The sequence below is a fragment of the Panthera pardus genome, unplaced genomic scaffold (assembly GCF_024362965.1).
Source record: "Panthera pardus isolate Hobbes unplaced genomic scaffold, ASM2436296v1 HiC_scaffold_9, whole genome shotgun sequence".
Lineage (NCBI taxonomy): Eukaryota > Metazoa > Chordata > Mammalia > Carnivora > Felidae > Panthera > Panthera pardus.
Genome location: NW_026527024.1, coordinates 3,171,855 through 3,187,413, shown reverse-complemented (window position 1 = coordinate 3,187,413; position 15,559 = coordinate 3,171,855). Strand labels below are relative to the sequence as shown.

Sequence of the window (15,559 nt, the reverse complement as noted above, 5' to 3'; positions counted from 1 at the left end):
ACGCCTGACCGTCTGAGCCACCCAGGCGCCCCCATTGTTTGCATTTTGATGAACATTATTACTTTGCACATATATTTATATATAGATTGTTGTGGATTTATACAGTTTTCCGTAAATGGATTGTGTGACACATATATGTTATTCTGTAATCATTTCTCCCTCAACATTATCTTCACTGGTAGAAATGTTTCTAAGCAGATATGTTTTCTGAAGACTGTGGACAACTATTTTGACCTCTTTCGATTTTGGAGGCTCTTTTGGAAACAGGTGTGAACCTCCATGCCCAGGCTTCAGAAAGCCAAGAACACTGAGAGAATGACACTAACAAATGTTGGACAGAGGGGCAAAGAGGGGCAAAGATGACGGCCTGTTTCTTTATAGAAATGTAAAATGTAACCATCAGCATAAACTGTAGCAAGGTAGGCATATTTACATTGTTTATAAAGATACAGTTTCTTTTTGAAAAGTAAACCCTCCTGGTGTGTGTGGGGGTGGGGAATTAACACTCTTGTAAAGGATCATCTTAGCTCTTTTTCTGACACTTAACATATATTTTCCCATTTATTTCACTTATTCCACAACTGTTTACTGAGCTGCTGCGAAATCATAGAGATAAAAGATGTATAAGGCAGACAATTGTAGCCATCGGCACCTGGCGTAGGGTGGGTTACAAAACAGCCAGGGTGGGATACATTCCAGGCCCTGAGAGCCTTGGGGGGGGGTGGGGAGCACAGGTGTTCTAGAAGCATCCATGGGGACACACAGTCATTGTCAGGGGGAAGGTGGTGGTCAGGGATGGAAGTGAAGTCTAAAGAAGCAGTAATTGGCCACATGACAGAGGAAGGGGCTTGGGACAATCTAATGAAGTCTGACAAAGGTGGCTCTGAAGGCTGGAGCACCCAGTAAGGAGGAAGGGGGAGGGGTGGGACTCTTGAGTTCCATTTCCACTAGAAAGGTATGTAATTTTATGTTGTCATACCCTCATCCATTTTACCTCACAGCACAGGGGAAAGTGAGGATCTCATCATTGTCTTCGATCTTGATTTATTTTACTTTTCAAAAATGTTTATTTATTTTGGGGGGGGAGGGGCAGAGAGAGAGGGATAGAGACAGAATCCCAAGCAGGCTCCTAGCTGTCAGTGCAAGAGTTCGACGCCTAACCGACTGAGACACCCAGGTGCCACCATAGTCTTTGGCCTTTAAAACAGGCCCCAAATGGTACATGTTGGGCTGACATTTTTTGACCTATGTTTACACTGATCAAACTAACCAAGGAACTACTAAATCATAATTTTACTGTTTACTTCGTAGGCACTGTTATTGTTAAATTCACTTTGATTTTATTTATCCTACAAATAGATTGATTAGATGTAAAATAAACGTGAATATTTTGTGCCAAGAAAAGTTTGCATGCAGTTAACCTATTATGTAAACTTTTTTCTTTTTTCTTAATGTTTATTTTTGAGAGAGAGAGAGAGAGAGGGAGGGAGGGAGAGGAGAGACAGAGATAGGACGAACAGGGGAGAGGCAGACAAAGGGAGACAGAGGATCCAAAGTGGCCTCCACGCTAACAGCTGACAGCCTGAGGGGGGACTCCAACTCAGGAACTCAGAGATCATGACCTGGGCCAAAGTTGGATGCTTATCGGACTGAGCCACCCAGGTGCCCCTATATAAACTTTTCTAACCATATATATATGAATCTGCTAAACCGGGAGACACCAATATAGGCTGCTTGGTAGTTCAGTTGGGTTAAATATCGTCCCCCCAACATTCATATCCTTCCCCAAACCTCAGAATGTGACCTTATCTGGAATAAGATTGTTGCAGATGCAGTCAATTAACGGGAGGTCATACTGTTGTAGGCTCGACTCTTACTCCAACACTACTGGTATCCTTACAAGAAGAGACACATACACAGAGAACACTATGTGAGGGCACAGAGATGCAGAAAAGATGGCCACTGGAGTCATGTACCTACAGCCAAGGTCCCCAAGGATCATGGACAACCACTGGAAGCTGAGAGGCAGGGAACCATCAAATTCTTCCCTAAAGCCTACCGCAAGGAGCCAGCCCCGCCAACACCTTGACTTTGGTCTTCGAGCTACCAGGGCTGTGAGAAAATAAATTTCTGTCATTTTCAGCATTTGTTGTGGCAACGTTAGGAAATTAATGCAAACTACTCGTGTAATCTTGTATTATCAGTAAAGGAGAGGAACCTAAGGGTGTGTGTGTGTGTGGGGAGGTGCGTGTGTAGGGGCTGGGGTAGGGCCTCTAGGCATTTATAACACTTGCTGGCAGAATGCTTTTGTATCCTAAATAGACATAGCTGTCTGCTGCCTCCTGCACCTCTGCCCTCCCCCCAAATCCCCAGATGCATTTCTATTAAAAATATGGTCTTGGGGCGCCTGGGTGGCGCGGTCGGTTAAGCGTCCGACGTCAGCCAGGTCACGATCTCGCGGTCCGTGAGTTCGAGCCCCGCGTCAGGCTCTGGACTGATGGCTCGGAGCCTGTTTCCGATTCTGTGTCTCCCTCTCTCTCTGCCCCTCCCCCATTCATGCTCTGTCTCTCTCTGTCCCAAAAATAAATAAAAAACGTTGAAAAAAAAATTAAAAAAAAAATATGGTCTTGTACACAATGGATGTAAATATTTAATCTTCCTGTTTGTATGTTTTCCCATGTTTATTTTTCAGTTGCCTGCCTGCCCTTTTTGTGTTTATCTTGTTAAGTACTGACAGGCTTAAAATATAGACCCCTAGAGGGCAAGATTCATGTCTATATGGAGTGTGCTGCAGAACATACACTCTTCTGCACAAATTATTTTTGACGGTGAGTGTTCTGTTTAATTACTTCTCGGTTTCTTCCTTAATTTTTCTGTCTACCAGGTACATGGTAGGCATTACTGAAATAACTCGTGTAAGGCAATTAGAATTTTCAAAGCTAAAAACACACTATGGACTAAATATGTACCAATATTCAGGAATTGAAATTCCTAATTTATTTTTAATTTTTAAAGTAATCTCTACACCCAACATGGGGCTCCACTCACAACCCCTAGATTAAGAGTTGCATGCTTGACCCACTGAGCCAGCCATGTGCCCCTGAAGTTCTTTTAAAAACCTTTTTTTTTTAACTAAAAAAGGACACAAAATGCTAGCCTATGACTGCACCTTTTTAAAGTATAAGTTTAACAGCAAACATATGAAGACAAAGATTGTAAGATCTAGAATTGAAGTTTTCAGTGTTCCTTCTACAACTATAAAAATTTGGTTCCTAAAAAACCCTGAGGAATTTAAGACTTTATGGGAAAACAAAAGGAGAGAGTCCGTTAATTAGTAGTGAGCCTACGGGAGAGTCTTATAAATATTTTACACTCACCAAAACAAGCAAAAACAGACAAACTCTAAGTAAAGACCATATCAATGACATTTATAGGACTCCAATTAGTAAGAATGGCTAGTGTACTGTGAATTTTTATTTACCATCACTTGTTTGCTAGACCCTTTGAGGCTCTTGCTCTGTTTCCTGAGATGTTTCTCTTTCTTTGGTGTAGATAGCAATCCTCACCCCCCAAACCACATGCTAAATATTTAATACACATTTCTTATTATACTGCATGTGCTCTAAAAGATTCAAGTATTATAGAAAATTGTAATATAGAAAGTGAAAGTCCCTCGTAATCTACCCCTTCAGAGATGATCGCTGCTAACACTTTGGTGCACATTGACCATGTTTTTATAAATGGCTACATGTGTACTTATTAAAAGTAGATTTTGTTTGTTTGTTTGCTTTGGTGCTTTCAGACACTCTGTGCCTTTCTGACTTTATAATTTTGAGTAACTTCAGCTACGTGACTCCTGGGTTTTTTTTGCCACTGCGGTCTCAGAGCTCCAAAATTTGGATCGGAGACATGGAAACACCTTTGGAAAACCTTTATGTGAAACAGGTATTTTTTTGTATCCTTCCTGTGCATCCTGAGTTACATTTTCTTTGCTCTGCCCAGGATAACTTCAGGCCAACAGCCTGCTGTCCTTTTAAAACAGATTCCAAGTGCTTGCCTCACAATAGCTGAAGGAATGGAGATTTAAGGCTGGGCTTCGTATCCTTCATCTTTTCTTTCTGGAAGCATCACTGCACAGACCTCTGTTTCTTCCCTTTTCATTCATTCTACTCCCTTTTCTGTTCTCAGTCCCCTGTTTCCTTTTAAAACTTCTCTCCAGCAGGAGTGACTTGCCCTCTGCACACTGACACTTAAATTATCCTGACATATAATTTTGTGCGTATGAGACAGTTGGAAGTGACGGCTCTAATTTCCGTAATGAACACAGGTAAACATGTGGACCGATAATCCAATTTTTGAAAGTGTACTTTCCTTAAAGTGTAATGTGCAGGGGGGAAAAAAATGCCAGAGAAAGAATGAGCACTGAACAAACTTTAAATGTTCCACTTCGTAAATTCATCATTAGGCACATACATGTTGTGTTTCTGTTTATAATAGTCAGACGCTTTTAATTTATAGTCTGCATTTACCCAGTCAGCTTCTCCCCAATCTCAGAATTCCCGTGGCTGTAAATTTAGTAAACTCGAACCAACCGGCAAGGATTAAACCCTGCAGGCATTCAAATGACTCTCTTATTATAGTCCTCATTTCAGGCGTTTCGAAACAAAACAAAACACCTGCCTGTGGTCAGAATCGGCTTTGGAAATCGAACCGTGTACACTTTGCCCAAACAGGAAGCACAATTCAAAGTTTATGCTCTGGCTATTGGGAGCAATGGAAGCGAACGAGAGCCGGGAAGCCAGAACACGCAGCGTTAGGCTTCCACCGTGCCGTGAGCGCGGAAGCGGAGCCTAATGGGAAAGTGCCTAGGGTGTCCGGCCTAGAGGCGATGCTCCCGAAGCGATCGCTCGTCCCAAGCCGTCTGCCAAGGCTTCACAGGTCCTGAATTCTCCCCCAGCTCCCGTGTGCTGATCGACAGTGAATGGAAAGGAGGGCACAGGGGAGTTGCCGCCCCATCCGAAGAAGAAGTCCCCAAGTCCGCATCTGCCACTGTGCTTTCCGAGAAAGCGCTCGTCTCCCATTGCTAATTGTAGCCCCGTTCCCCCTCGACCCTGTAAACGCATCGGGAGCCGGCCCAGAAACCCTCCGACTCGCGCGCATCGCAACACGCTGCACGTTACAGTCAAGTTGTTGGGTTTTTACTGGTGTGTTGTGGTGTCTCTTTCCGCGTCTTGTGCCTCAAAATGTCAGCGTTCTTTTTGTCTGACAGCCCGGCAAGCCCTTTCTGGCCCATTTCTTACATGACGTTATAATAACGAAACTCTCCCTGGAATTGGATCACAGCGAAGTTGCACTGCCTCCGCGGCCCGCGGGAGCCGGGGCAGCGCCGGCGGGCTCCGTCCCTCCGGCCGCGGGGCGGGTGGGCGGCGGGGCGGCGCGCAGGGGGCCGTGCGGGCTTAGCGGCCGCCGGCTCGCGGCCGGGCTCGGGCGCAGTCGGAGCGCCGCCTCGGGCCGCGCATTCCCTGGACCCCGATCCCGGATCGCCGCCTCCGCAGCTTGGCGCTCTCCCCGAGCCGGAGCCGGAGCCGGAGCCGGAGTCGCGGCGCAGCCCCGGCCGCCGCGTCAGAGGAGGCGGGGCGGGAGAGGGGAGGGGGGAGGGGGGAGGGGGGAAGACGGGGAGGAGGGAGGAGGGAGGAGAGCCCGGCAGGGGGAGGGGGGGAGACGGGGGAGGGGCGGTGAGGTCAGCGGCGGCGGCGCGTCCGCGGGCAGCGCATGCGCGGAGCGAGCCCTGTGAGTGGCAGCGGCGGCGCGCGGGGGGCGGCGGGGCCGAGGAGTGGGGGAGGGGGCGGGGGCGTCGCGGCGGCCGTGTGTGGGCGAGACGGCGGCGAGTTTGAGAGGTCTGTGGTGCGGGGCGCCCGGGGGAGACCCGGCGCGGCCCTCGCGCGACGGCCACGGTCGTGTGTGTGTGTCTGTGTGTGGAACACGCACACCCGCAAAACTTCCTCCTCCCCGGCCCGGGAGGGCGGGCGCTGAGGGGCCGGCGCTCGCGCAGCCCGGAACCCACAACAACAACTGGAGCAGCTGTCAAAACTTCGCCGCCGCCGCCGCCGCCGCCGCCCGGCCTGACGCGGCCCGCGCGGGGGAGGGGCGGCCGGCGGGGCCGCGACCCCCCCCCCCCCCCGCCCCCCCGCCCGCCGCTGCCCGCGGGCCCGCCGCTCCCCGCGCCGCGGCCCCTTTCTCCTCCCGCCGCGGGCGCTGGGGGAGGGGCGCGGGCGCAGCCCCGGCCGGCGCCCCCCGCGCCCCCTCAGTCGCCCCGCCCCGGCCGGCGCCCGCCCCGCACCCGCCCGCCCGCACCGCCCGGCCCCCGCCCGCGCCCCGCCCGCCGCCGCCGCCGCCGCCCGCACCTCCCGCCCGGCCGGCCGGCCCCTCCCTCCCTCCCGCCCGCGCCCCGCCCGCCGCCCGCCGCCCCCCGCCCCCCGCCCGGCCCCTGCGCGCCGAGGTGCGCGCGCCCGCGCGTATGTGTGTGAGTGCGTGTCCTGCTCGCTCCATGTTGCCGCCTCTCCCGGTACCTGCTGCTGCTCCCGGGGCTGCGGGAAATGCGAGAGGCTGAGCCGGGGAGGAGGAACCCGAGCAGCAGCGGCGGCGGCGGCGGCCGCGGCGGCGGCGGCGGCGGGAGGAGCCCCCCAGGAGGAGGACCGGGATCCATGTGTCTTTCCTGGTGACTAGGATGTCGTCGGAGGAGGACAAGAGCGCGGAGCAGCCGCAGCCGCCGCCACCACCCCCCGAGGAGCCCGGAGCCCCGGCCCCGAGCCCCGCAGCCGCAGACAAAAGACCTCGGGGCCGGCCTCGCAAAGATGGCGCTTCCCCTTTCCAGAGAGCCAGAAAGAAGTAAGTTGAGTGTGAGGGAGCCAGGCCGGGAGCCAGCCGCGGCGCCGGGCCGGAGCTGTCACCGGCGCGCCCGGCCCCCCTGCCCCCGCGCGCCCCCGGCCGCCCCCGCGGGGTGGGGGTGGGGCCCGCCGGCCGCGCGGCTCCCGGCCCCCGGGGCGCCCGCCCGCCCCGCGCCCCGCGCCCCCTCGGCGGCCTCCGGGCCGGGCCTCCCGCGGGCGCCCCGCACCGCACTCCGCCCAGCGGGGCCCCGACGGCTCGCGCCGCCGCCGCCGCCGCCGCCGCACTTTACTTTGGAGTTTGGCCCTCGCGCCGGCTGTTCGCGGGGCTGCTGTTTCTGGAGAAATTTCTCGTAGATTCTTCCCGGCCTAGCCGGGTCGTCGGACAGACGCACGGCGAGGCGCACGCAGGTCGTCCGCGCACCGGCGCCTTGTCAACTACAAAGCGGTCCCGCCGCGGGACACTCGCGGAGCTGTCAAAACGCCGCGGCCAGGTGGTCTCGCCGCCCGCCCGGGGTGGGGGGTGGGGGGGGGGGGAAGGCGGGGGGACGGGGACGGGGTGGGGGGTGGGGGGTGGGGAGGAGCCGCCGGCCTTTGTGAGCCGGCCGCCCCCGGAACTTTTCGGGCTCCCGGAGCCGGGTTTGGAGCCCGAGGGGTCTGTTCGGAAGTCGGGGGACTTCTTCCTCGCCCCTCCCCCACCCCGACCCGCACGGCCGCGGCAGGCAGGCAGGCAGGCAGGCGCGGCGGCCGCAAGTTTGGAAACCGAGCCGGGCCGGGCGCTCGGGGCCGAGACCGGGGAGCCCGCTGACTCCGCGGGAGCCCGCCCCGCGCGGGGGCCCCACTTCCCCCCCGAGCCCCTGCGGGGTTGGGCACGGCTGTCGCTTGTCGCGGAGCACGCTGGCAGCGCTAGACACGTCCTTTCACAGAATGGCCATTCGGCAACTTTCGCCTGGAAGCCGGGAAACCCGTGGCAGCGAGTCGCGCGGCTGCGGTGGCTCCTGAGGGTGCAGGACCGGCGGCGGCCGTCCGGAGTTGGGGAGTGGCGTGGAGTGCTTACTCATGTCGTTGGAGGACCGTGTCGGGGAGCTGTTGGTAGGGGAAGGGCGCGCTGGGGCGCGGGGACAGCCGGGGGTTTCTGTTGTTGTTGTTGTTGTTGTCGTCGTTGGGGCGCGTTCGCCTGGTCGGAGCAGGGGCACGTTGGCGGATAGGCGGAGAAGACGGCGGTGTGCACCGGGGCGGAGCGGGGCCGGCGTGTGGCAGAGCCCTGGAGCCCCGGCTGGCCCTTCTCCTCCTTGCTGTGCTGTCCTTGGACTGGAGGATGGTTCGGGCCCTTTAGCGTGCCTCCATGTTTTATTTCCAGCTCTTACCTAGCTGTGACACATCCCGAGACGGGCGAGTACAGGATGCCTACGTGGTGGCGTTAGCGTCTTTGTGCTACAAAGTTGGGGTTTGCGGGGCCACCGGCATTGCAGTGAAATGTCTGCTGGAAATGGCCAGGGCTGTTCCCCCATCAGCTGGAATTCGGAGAGGGAGTGGACTTCCAAGGAACTTCACACTTTGTCGCTTTTTTGTATCCTTTAAAGCAATGCATATAAAGCCGTGCTAGGGTTTTAACTTAATAGCTTCCCATTTTGACTATTTCTTGGTTCCTCTCCAAATATTAATTTGGGATTATTGTATGTTTTCTCTTTGCTTCCAGATTCCTCTTCTAGTTACAGTAGACCTATCTGTGCTGTCACGCCCCTCACCATGCACACGCGAGTGTGTGCACGGGCACAAACACACACAAACACACACATGCACATGCAGTTCCCCTGAGATGGAAATGAGTTCATCTGTGTTAGGGCAGCCCCTGTGTGCACCGGAAGAAAGGTTGGTTTAGGGTATTACCACTTTATTATTTTAGTTTTTATCTCGTTTTAAAATCTCATCTTATGAATAAAAAAAAAAAAAAAGGTAGCCCTTGGAAAAATCTAACAATTTCTACAGAATGATGCTAATATAACAGTATGAAAACATCAACACTTTGGAAGACGTTTAATACAACTCTGAGTCTTAACAGAGTTTTAGCTTTCTCTTTTGGATTTGAACACTGGGGCAGCATTCCTTGTATGAAATTTAGTGGTAACCTTGATGGTTCCAAGCTTTTCAGTGAATTTTTAAAAAATTAGGTGTGTTTTTGGAAGGGAATGGAATCTACAGTTGTTTGAGAAACCTGTAAGTGGAAACTACTGTGTGAACTGGAAAGCAAAGAGGAGGGTTTTCAGTTGTGGATCTCTGTACCGTATTTGGGTGCATGCAGAAAAGACCCTGTAGTGAGTTGGGTATTGAAGATCCTGAAAGTGAAACTGAGGTATGACAAATGTAACTTAGGTTTGTAAATGCTAAAATTACCTGGAATTGCAAATAATTATCTAAGACATGAAAATTTTTTTTTTTTTTTTTTTGGGGGGGGGGATGCAAAGGAGATAAAAGTTTTTAAATTGTCCACGTTATCGGTCTATATGGTCGCTAAGTGGGTTGTTTTATGCTGGAGAAGATGTCTTATGACACTATTTATTAAAAGTGGATTTGCATATTTGTCTTTGGATTTCAAAAAAAGAGGGTAACCATGCACTGCTAATTACACTTTCTTTGAGTTTGGATTTTTGAGTCTTTGATAATTAGATAAGTGAACTTAAGCATTTTCTTGTTTTATACTGTTAGATGAGTTTTGATTTATCGTATTTAAAAAGCAAAGGCTATGTAGTGGCTAATTTTAATTAGCTATTGTTATCTTAAAATTATTTACTAAAATCAAGAATTTTGAACTGAAGCTATTGATCTTAGGGCAGAGTTTGAAAAGTAGGTACATAAATAAGGATTTCCTGTTGTATGAATGTGAAGTGGAACAGTGAAATTTACATTTATTAAAAGTTCTCCTTAGCAGTCAGGACTGTTTAATCGGTTATTTGGAGTAACGTGTGATCTTTGTAGGAGGTCCAGGTCTTTCCACCAGTGAACAAGCTCCTGCTATAGAGGAAGCATCTACTCGAGGTCTAATTGTTCTTGTATGAATGTTTAGGAAACTTCTCCCAAAGGTTTGATTTTATTTTTTCTTCTTTGGAATGTATGTTGACATTTCTAAATTGGGAAGACAAGGAATCATTCTACCATCTATATGTTTTTTATGAAGTCAACAAAGTTAACGTTAGGGATGGGGTGGGTGTGGGTGTGGGGGTGGTGCGGAAGCAGGTGGTGGGGATAGGATTTCTGAGGCACTATCCTTGACCCTTTTTGAAAAAACTCTTTATATTCCGAACCACTTTCTTTTCAGAGGGCAATTACTGTTATTAGAAAGCCACCTTGAGCCTTATTCTTGTAGAAAATTGGGCACAACAAGAGATAGCAAAAAAATGATTGTGCTGCAGATGACTGTTGCTGTTTCATATTTGAGAGGCCCCTCCCCCAACAAAATTTCTCATTTCCATAGCTGTGAACTTGAAATAAGTAATAAAAGAAAGGTGTAGTGCATTGTAGTATGTGCAGTTTCATAAAACAACTCTATATAGTCGAAAGATACCGCTTCTTTTCATGCTTTGTGAGATAATGCACGTTGGTAATTTGTACGGTAGAAATTCTTTTTCTTATTTTTCAAGCAAGTAGATACATGGAACGTTTGGCAATTACTGGTTTCTGGCACTTGATAGTCATGGTACTTGAAGAGCTGTTCCAGGAATGGCAGCCTCTCCTCACCTGTTAGGTGCTTGCTCTCCAGCCTGACCTCACTGTAGTTTGCTCTTGTCCTGTTGGTCTTATTCGTGGAATCTCTAGTGTTTAAGAAGATGTTGCGTCTCAGATACAATTTTACGTTCCGTAGGTTTGTTACTAACATGTAACCTTGATAAACATGGATTTCCATGTAAATTTAAAGTGTCACGATAGGGGCGCCTGGGTGGCTCAGTCGGTTAAGCGTCCGACTTCGGCTCAGGTCATGATCTCACAGTCCGTGGGTTCGAGCCCCGCGTCGGGCTCTGTGCTGACAGCTCAGAGCCTGGAGCCTGTTTCAGATTCTGTGTCTCCCTCTCTCTGACCCTCCCCCGTTCATGCTCTGTCTGTCTCTCTCTGTCTCAAAAATAAATAAACGTTAAGAAAAATTTAAAAAAAAAAAAAAAAAAAAAAAAAAATAAAGTGTCACGATAGTTAATTTTCCCATTCTGAAAATAGTGATTTAATACATTTTCTTACTATCTCAGTTAATTCTACCATGCCACATTTGTAGTCAGTTTGCCGGGTGACCAGACACACCGCTCTACCCTTGGCCTCTCCCCCACCTTTTTGCAAAACTTCATGGTATTCCCCGGGCCGCAATCAGATTTCCTTTGAGCAGATAGTGATTGTCCAGTCTTGTATCCTTAAGCCACTTGCAGATATGACTGAGGAGTTCCATGAAACCTCCTTTCCAAAATGAAAATGGTCAGTTTTTATAGATAATTAAAAAAAAAATTCTGCAATGTTTTTTAAGTTTACTTATTATTTTTAATATAACTTACTGTCAAATTGGCTTACATACACCACCCAGTGCTCATCCCAACAAGTGCCCTCCTCAATGCCCATCGCCCATTTTCCCCTCTCCCCCACCCCCCATTTTTTTTTTTTTTTAATTTATTTTTGAGAGTGACACAGAGCATGAGTGGGGGAAGGGCAGAGAGAGGGAGACATGGAATCCCGAAGCAGGTTCCAGGCTCTGTGCTGATAGCACAGAGCCCAACACGGGGCTTGAACTCTTGAACCACTGGTGAGATCATGACCTGAGCTGAAGTCGGGTGCTTAATGGACTGAGCCACCCAGGCGCCCCAGTTATAGATAATATGAAATGCTCTGTGTGCACTTCCCTGGTGGGGGAGTGTGAGATATCTTGGGTAAGATTTGGTAACAGTTTTTAATCCATGAGATGTTTGGATTGAATGTAATTTTTAGCTGATATAGAATAAACTTACCAGTTTGTGTATGTGTATATTTCCCTTTCTTTTTTTCTTTGTTGTTTTGGCCATCTTTTAATTTCAATAAGCTGATTAGTCTCTTCTTTCTCTTTTTAAAAATTGTCTTTATCATGTTTGTGCCACAGTGTCTATTTTCAGAACTTCTTGGCAGTATGAGTTGCAAAAGTTATGGAGTGAAATAGGGACGATTTCTTTTTCTTTTCTCTCTCTCTTTTTTTTTTTTTTTTTGGTGATGGCCTGCATATAAATATATGCTTGTGGTTAGTGTGAAAAATTACTGGAAAGACCAATACTGAATTTATAATTGGAAGTGTCAGTCTCTCTATTTGCAGAATTTGAAAGTCTTAAGAACATAAGAGAGACAGGAATGACACAGCTCTTTTTGAATTTTCTCTAGAAAAAAACCTCATTTTGTGAAAGATGGGAAAATTGACTTTGGTTTTGCTGTTAATTTTGTGATAGCAGTAAGTATGTATGATACACAAATGCTGAAATTGTCTAAGAAGTTCAGAAAATCCTCTTCTGTAACTTTTTAGATCTTTCATTTGGCATATGTTATTCAAAGAGCACGTTAAGTGTTAAATGTACGTTGGGATACACAGTCAACTTTGGAAGAAGGCTCGCTGTAGCCAAGAGGGGTCTGCGAAGATTTGGAGGAAGCAATACTTGAGTTAGACCTTGAAAGATGGATAGGGTTTAGCCAAGCCCAGTAAGAAAGTTAGAGAATGTTCTGGGGTAGCACCCTGAGTAAAACTGTTGAGGCAGGAAGCGTAAAATGTGTTTTCTTGGTGGAGTGTGACTAGAACGGAGGTTTAATGTGGGAGTTGGGGCCATGCCACGATGGTCCTTGAATGCCAGGCTAATGAGTTTGGGCTTTGTAGTCCGGGGGTTATAAACTGTTTACAGGGATCAGGTAGGTAATTTAAATGATTGCATGCAGCTTGTAAGATCCTGAATGACAGCTGACATAACTTAAGGTCTTGAGTTGAGGAAAAAATGGTGAGTAAAAATAGCTTGAAGGCTTCTAGGAGTCTATGCCTTGGTTGGGTGCAACTGATAGACAATTCTGGCTGATGGTTGCCATGTGAGACTTTGGCGTGTCGTTTCTAGATACTCTTGGTTTCAACAGAGCCTGGAAACTTGGAATTTTATGTGAAATCTCTGGATTTTTAAGTATCTTCAATTAAGATCTCCAACACTATTTGGGACTACATCTTGTGGGTTAGGTTTAATCTGTGGACTACCTGTGGGTTACAGGTCTTCAGCCTCTGCTTTATGCCCAGGTTGTTTTATTTTTTTAATTAAAGTTTTAAAAGCAGATATTTCTATGGGGCGCCTGGGTGGCGCAGTCGGTTAAGCGTCCGACTTCAGCCAGGTCACGATCTCGCGGTCCGTGAGTTCGAGCCCCGCGTCAGGCTCTGGGCTGATGGCTCGGAGCCTGGAGCCTGTTTCCGATTCTGTGTCTTCCTCTCTCTCTGCCCCTCCCCTGTTCATGCTATGTCTCTCTCTGTCCCAAAAATAAATAATAAAAAAAAAAAGTTGAAAAAAAAATTAACTTTTTAAAAGCAGATATTTCTAGTTTCCTGGAGGATAGGAGTATTATTAAATTACTTTGTATTCTGTGTGTGTTTTCTACGGTTCAATGTAGGTAGGTACTCTAATACTTGGTGATTTGATGGCAACTATTTTATGAAAGCCACCTTGGTAATAGTATGAAGAGAGGACTTACCTGGAGGCAGAGATTAACAGGCTTTTGCAATAGTCATGGTGTGAGGTGGTCAAGGCAGACGGTATACTGTTGGTAATATGGATAGAAAGGAAGAGAGATTTTAGTCAGCGCAGAGGGGAATTTTGAAGTTTCTGGCATTAGATGTCTAGGGGATAGAAATGTCTGGGAGTGTTTGGGGGTGTAGCATTAGAGCTTAGGAGCTCGATTAGGATAGGTGATTAAAGATGTGACTTCCTTGAAATCACTGAGAATATGGACAGTGTGTGCAGTATAGTAAAAGAATTAGGGTGCTTACTTATCCTAGGAGTTGGGGGGGTGGGAAGGGACCAAGAAAGCCCATAAAAATGAGAAAGGAAATCAGAAGATATTCCTACAAATGGGCAAGTATGTATGTGCAGAGATGCTCATGGCAGCAGAGAAAAGTAGAAAACTAGTAGAAATTGGCTACAGAAAAATACTCATCGGTGGACCACCATGTAGTTTTTATCAGGACAGAGAACTGGGCCTATGGGTGCCAAACTGGGAGAATGTCTACGATACATGTATTGACTTAAGGAAAAATTTTCTAAAAGTTGCAAAGCAGTAAGTGTAGTATTAACTCTACTTTGTAAAAAGCATGCAATCCCAAAATGTGCATGTATTTTGTGTATAGAAAATTATTTGGAAGAATATGTAACATTAATACCTCTGGGGAGTGTATACTTTTGTATGTACATTATGCAGTATTTAAAAAGCCAGTAATTTGAAACCATAATCTTTTTTTTTTTTTTTAATGTTTATTTTTCTGAGAGAGGGAGAGCGCTAGCATGAGTGGGGAGGGGCAGAGAGAGAGGGAGACAGAATCTGAAGCAGGCTCTAAGGCTCAAACTCGCGAGCTGTGAGATCATGACCTGAGCCGAAGTCGGACAGTTAACCAACTGAGCCACCCAGGCGCCCCTTGAAACCATAATCTTGTTTTACAAATGAGAAAACCAAGTTCCGGGGACTTCACAGATTTTGGCACCAAGATTGTCGGAATTCAGATTCGGTTCCCCTACTTACTAACTGTTTGATCTTGGGAAGTTAACTGAACTTTTTCTGCCTCGGTTGCCTCGTCTGCAAAGTAGACACATTAGCACACTTAGTTTAGGATTGCTGTGAATTTATATATGTGTAGAACTTAGAACAGCATCTGGCACAAACTAAGTGCTGTTAAGAAGTGCCGTTATAAGAATGTGCTAGTATTTGTTATTGCCACTATCATCAATTATCATCAATCTGCCTGATATCATAGAACTTGTTAGTGATACGCCTATGATGAGATGCCAAACTCGCTCTAAAAATGTCATGGCATAAAATAATGTAGTAGTTAGTGGGGGTGGGGGTGGGGACGATAAAGATTTCCTTTCTGTACAGCTGTCCCTAATAAAGACAAAAAGAAGAAAGATAAAAAAGCTAGGTCAGCAGAAATCTCTATAGAATGTTTCTTATTATGAGTAACACGTGAAGACCAGCAAAATCTGTAAATATAGCACTGTTACTACAAAACCATTAAAAATTTTTCATTATCCAGGACTTGTGAATGTGGTCGCAGTGCTCTTTTTATGTTAGAACTCTGCCGACTCTGTTTATATTAGTAGGTCTTCCTAAATGAGACTTCCTATCGGGTGGTTTTAAAATGATTTGCTGTGTCTTCAGTAGTGAATGTTCATAGTGGAAGTCTGAAGTCTGTGATGTTAATTCTGTCTTGTAGTGAAGCATAGCAGAAACCAAACCGCCAACTTCCTTGACTTCCTGATCTTTGGGATGCTAATGGCAGGTACCACGTGTCCGCAGTAGCCCCCGTCGCGTATAAAATAACAATATGGAACGTATTAAAGAATTAACTATTTTTTACCTCCACGCTCTCATCATCTGATTGTTCTACCAAGGCTGAAGTATTTGGTCAGCATGGTCGAGTGTTTTTCATATCAGGTGCAGGTACT

The 15,559-nt window shown here is 48.0% G+C and overlaps 2 protein-coding genes and 1 long non-coding RNA gene across 5 annotated transcripts in view; all 3 read left to right on the top strand.

Annotated features, from left to right (window-relative positions):
* The window catches only part of XRCC2 (X-ray repair cross complementing 2), a 180,693-nt gene extending 178,548 nt beyond the window's left edge, over positions 1-2,145 (top strand). The window contains exons 5-6 of the transcript XR_008420822.1: positions 252-419; positions 1,865-2,145. The gene's annotated coding sequence lies outside the window, so the exon portion shown is untranslated. The remainder of the gene's footprint in view (positions 1-251; positions 420-1,864) is intronic.
* Positions 2,146-2,801: 656 nt separating this feature from the next.
* On the top strand, positions 2,802-5,181 carry LOC128775877 (uncharacterized). 3 transcript variants are annotated; one of them, XR_008420824.1, is made up of 3 exons: positions 2,802-2,828; positions 3,803-3,945; positions 4,734-5,181. It is a non-coding gene; the product is annotated as an uncharacterized LOC128775877 (long non-coding RNA). The 3 variants fall into 3 exon arrangements; XR_008420825.1 differs by having other exon boundaries at positions 3,770-3,945; XR_008420823.1 differs by lacking the exon at positions 2,802-2,828 and having other exon boundaries at positions 3,691-3,945.
* Positions 5,182-6,488: 1,307 nt separating this feature from the next.
* KMT2C (lysine methyltransferase 2C) overlaps positions 6,489-15,559 on the top strand; it is a 284,438-nt gene continuing 275,367 nt past the window's right edge. Inside the window, 1 exon segment of the mRNA XM_019424862.2 lies at positions 6,489-6,888. Within this exon segment, the coding sequence (XP_019280407.2) occupies positions 6,728-6,888 (161 nt within the window). The 5' untranslated portion in view covers positions 6,489-6,727.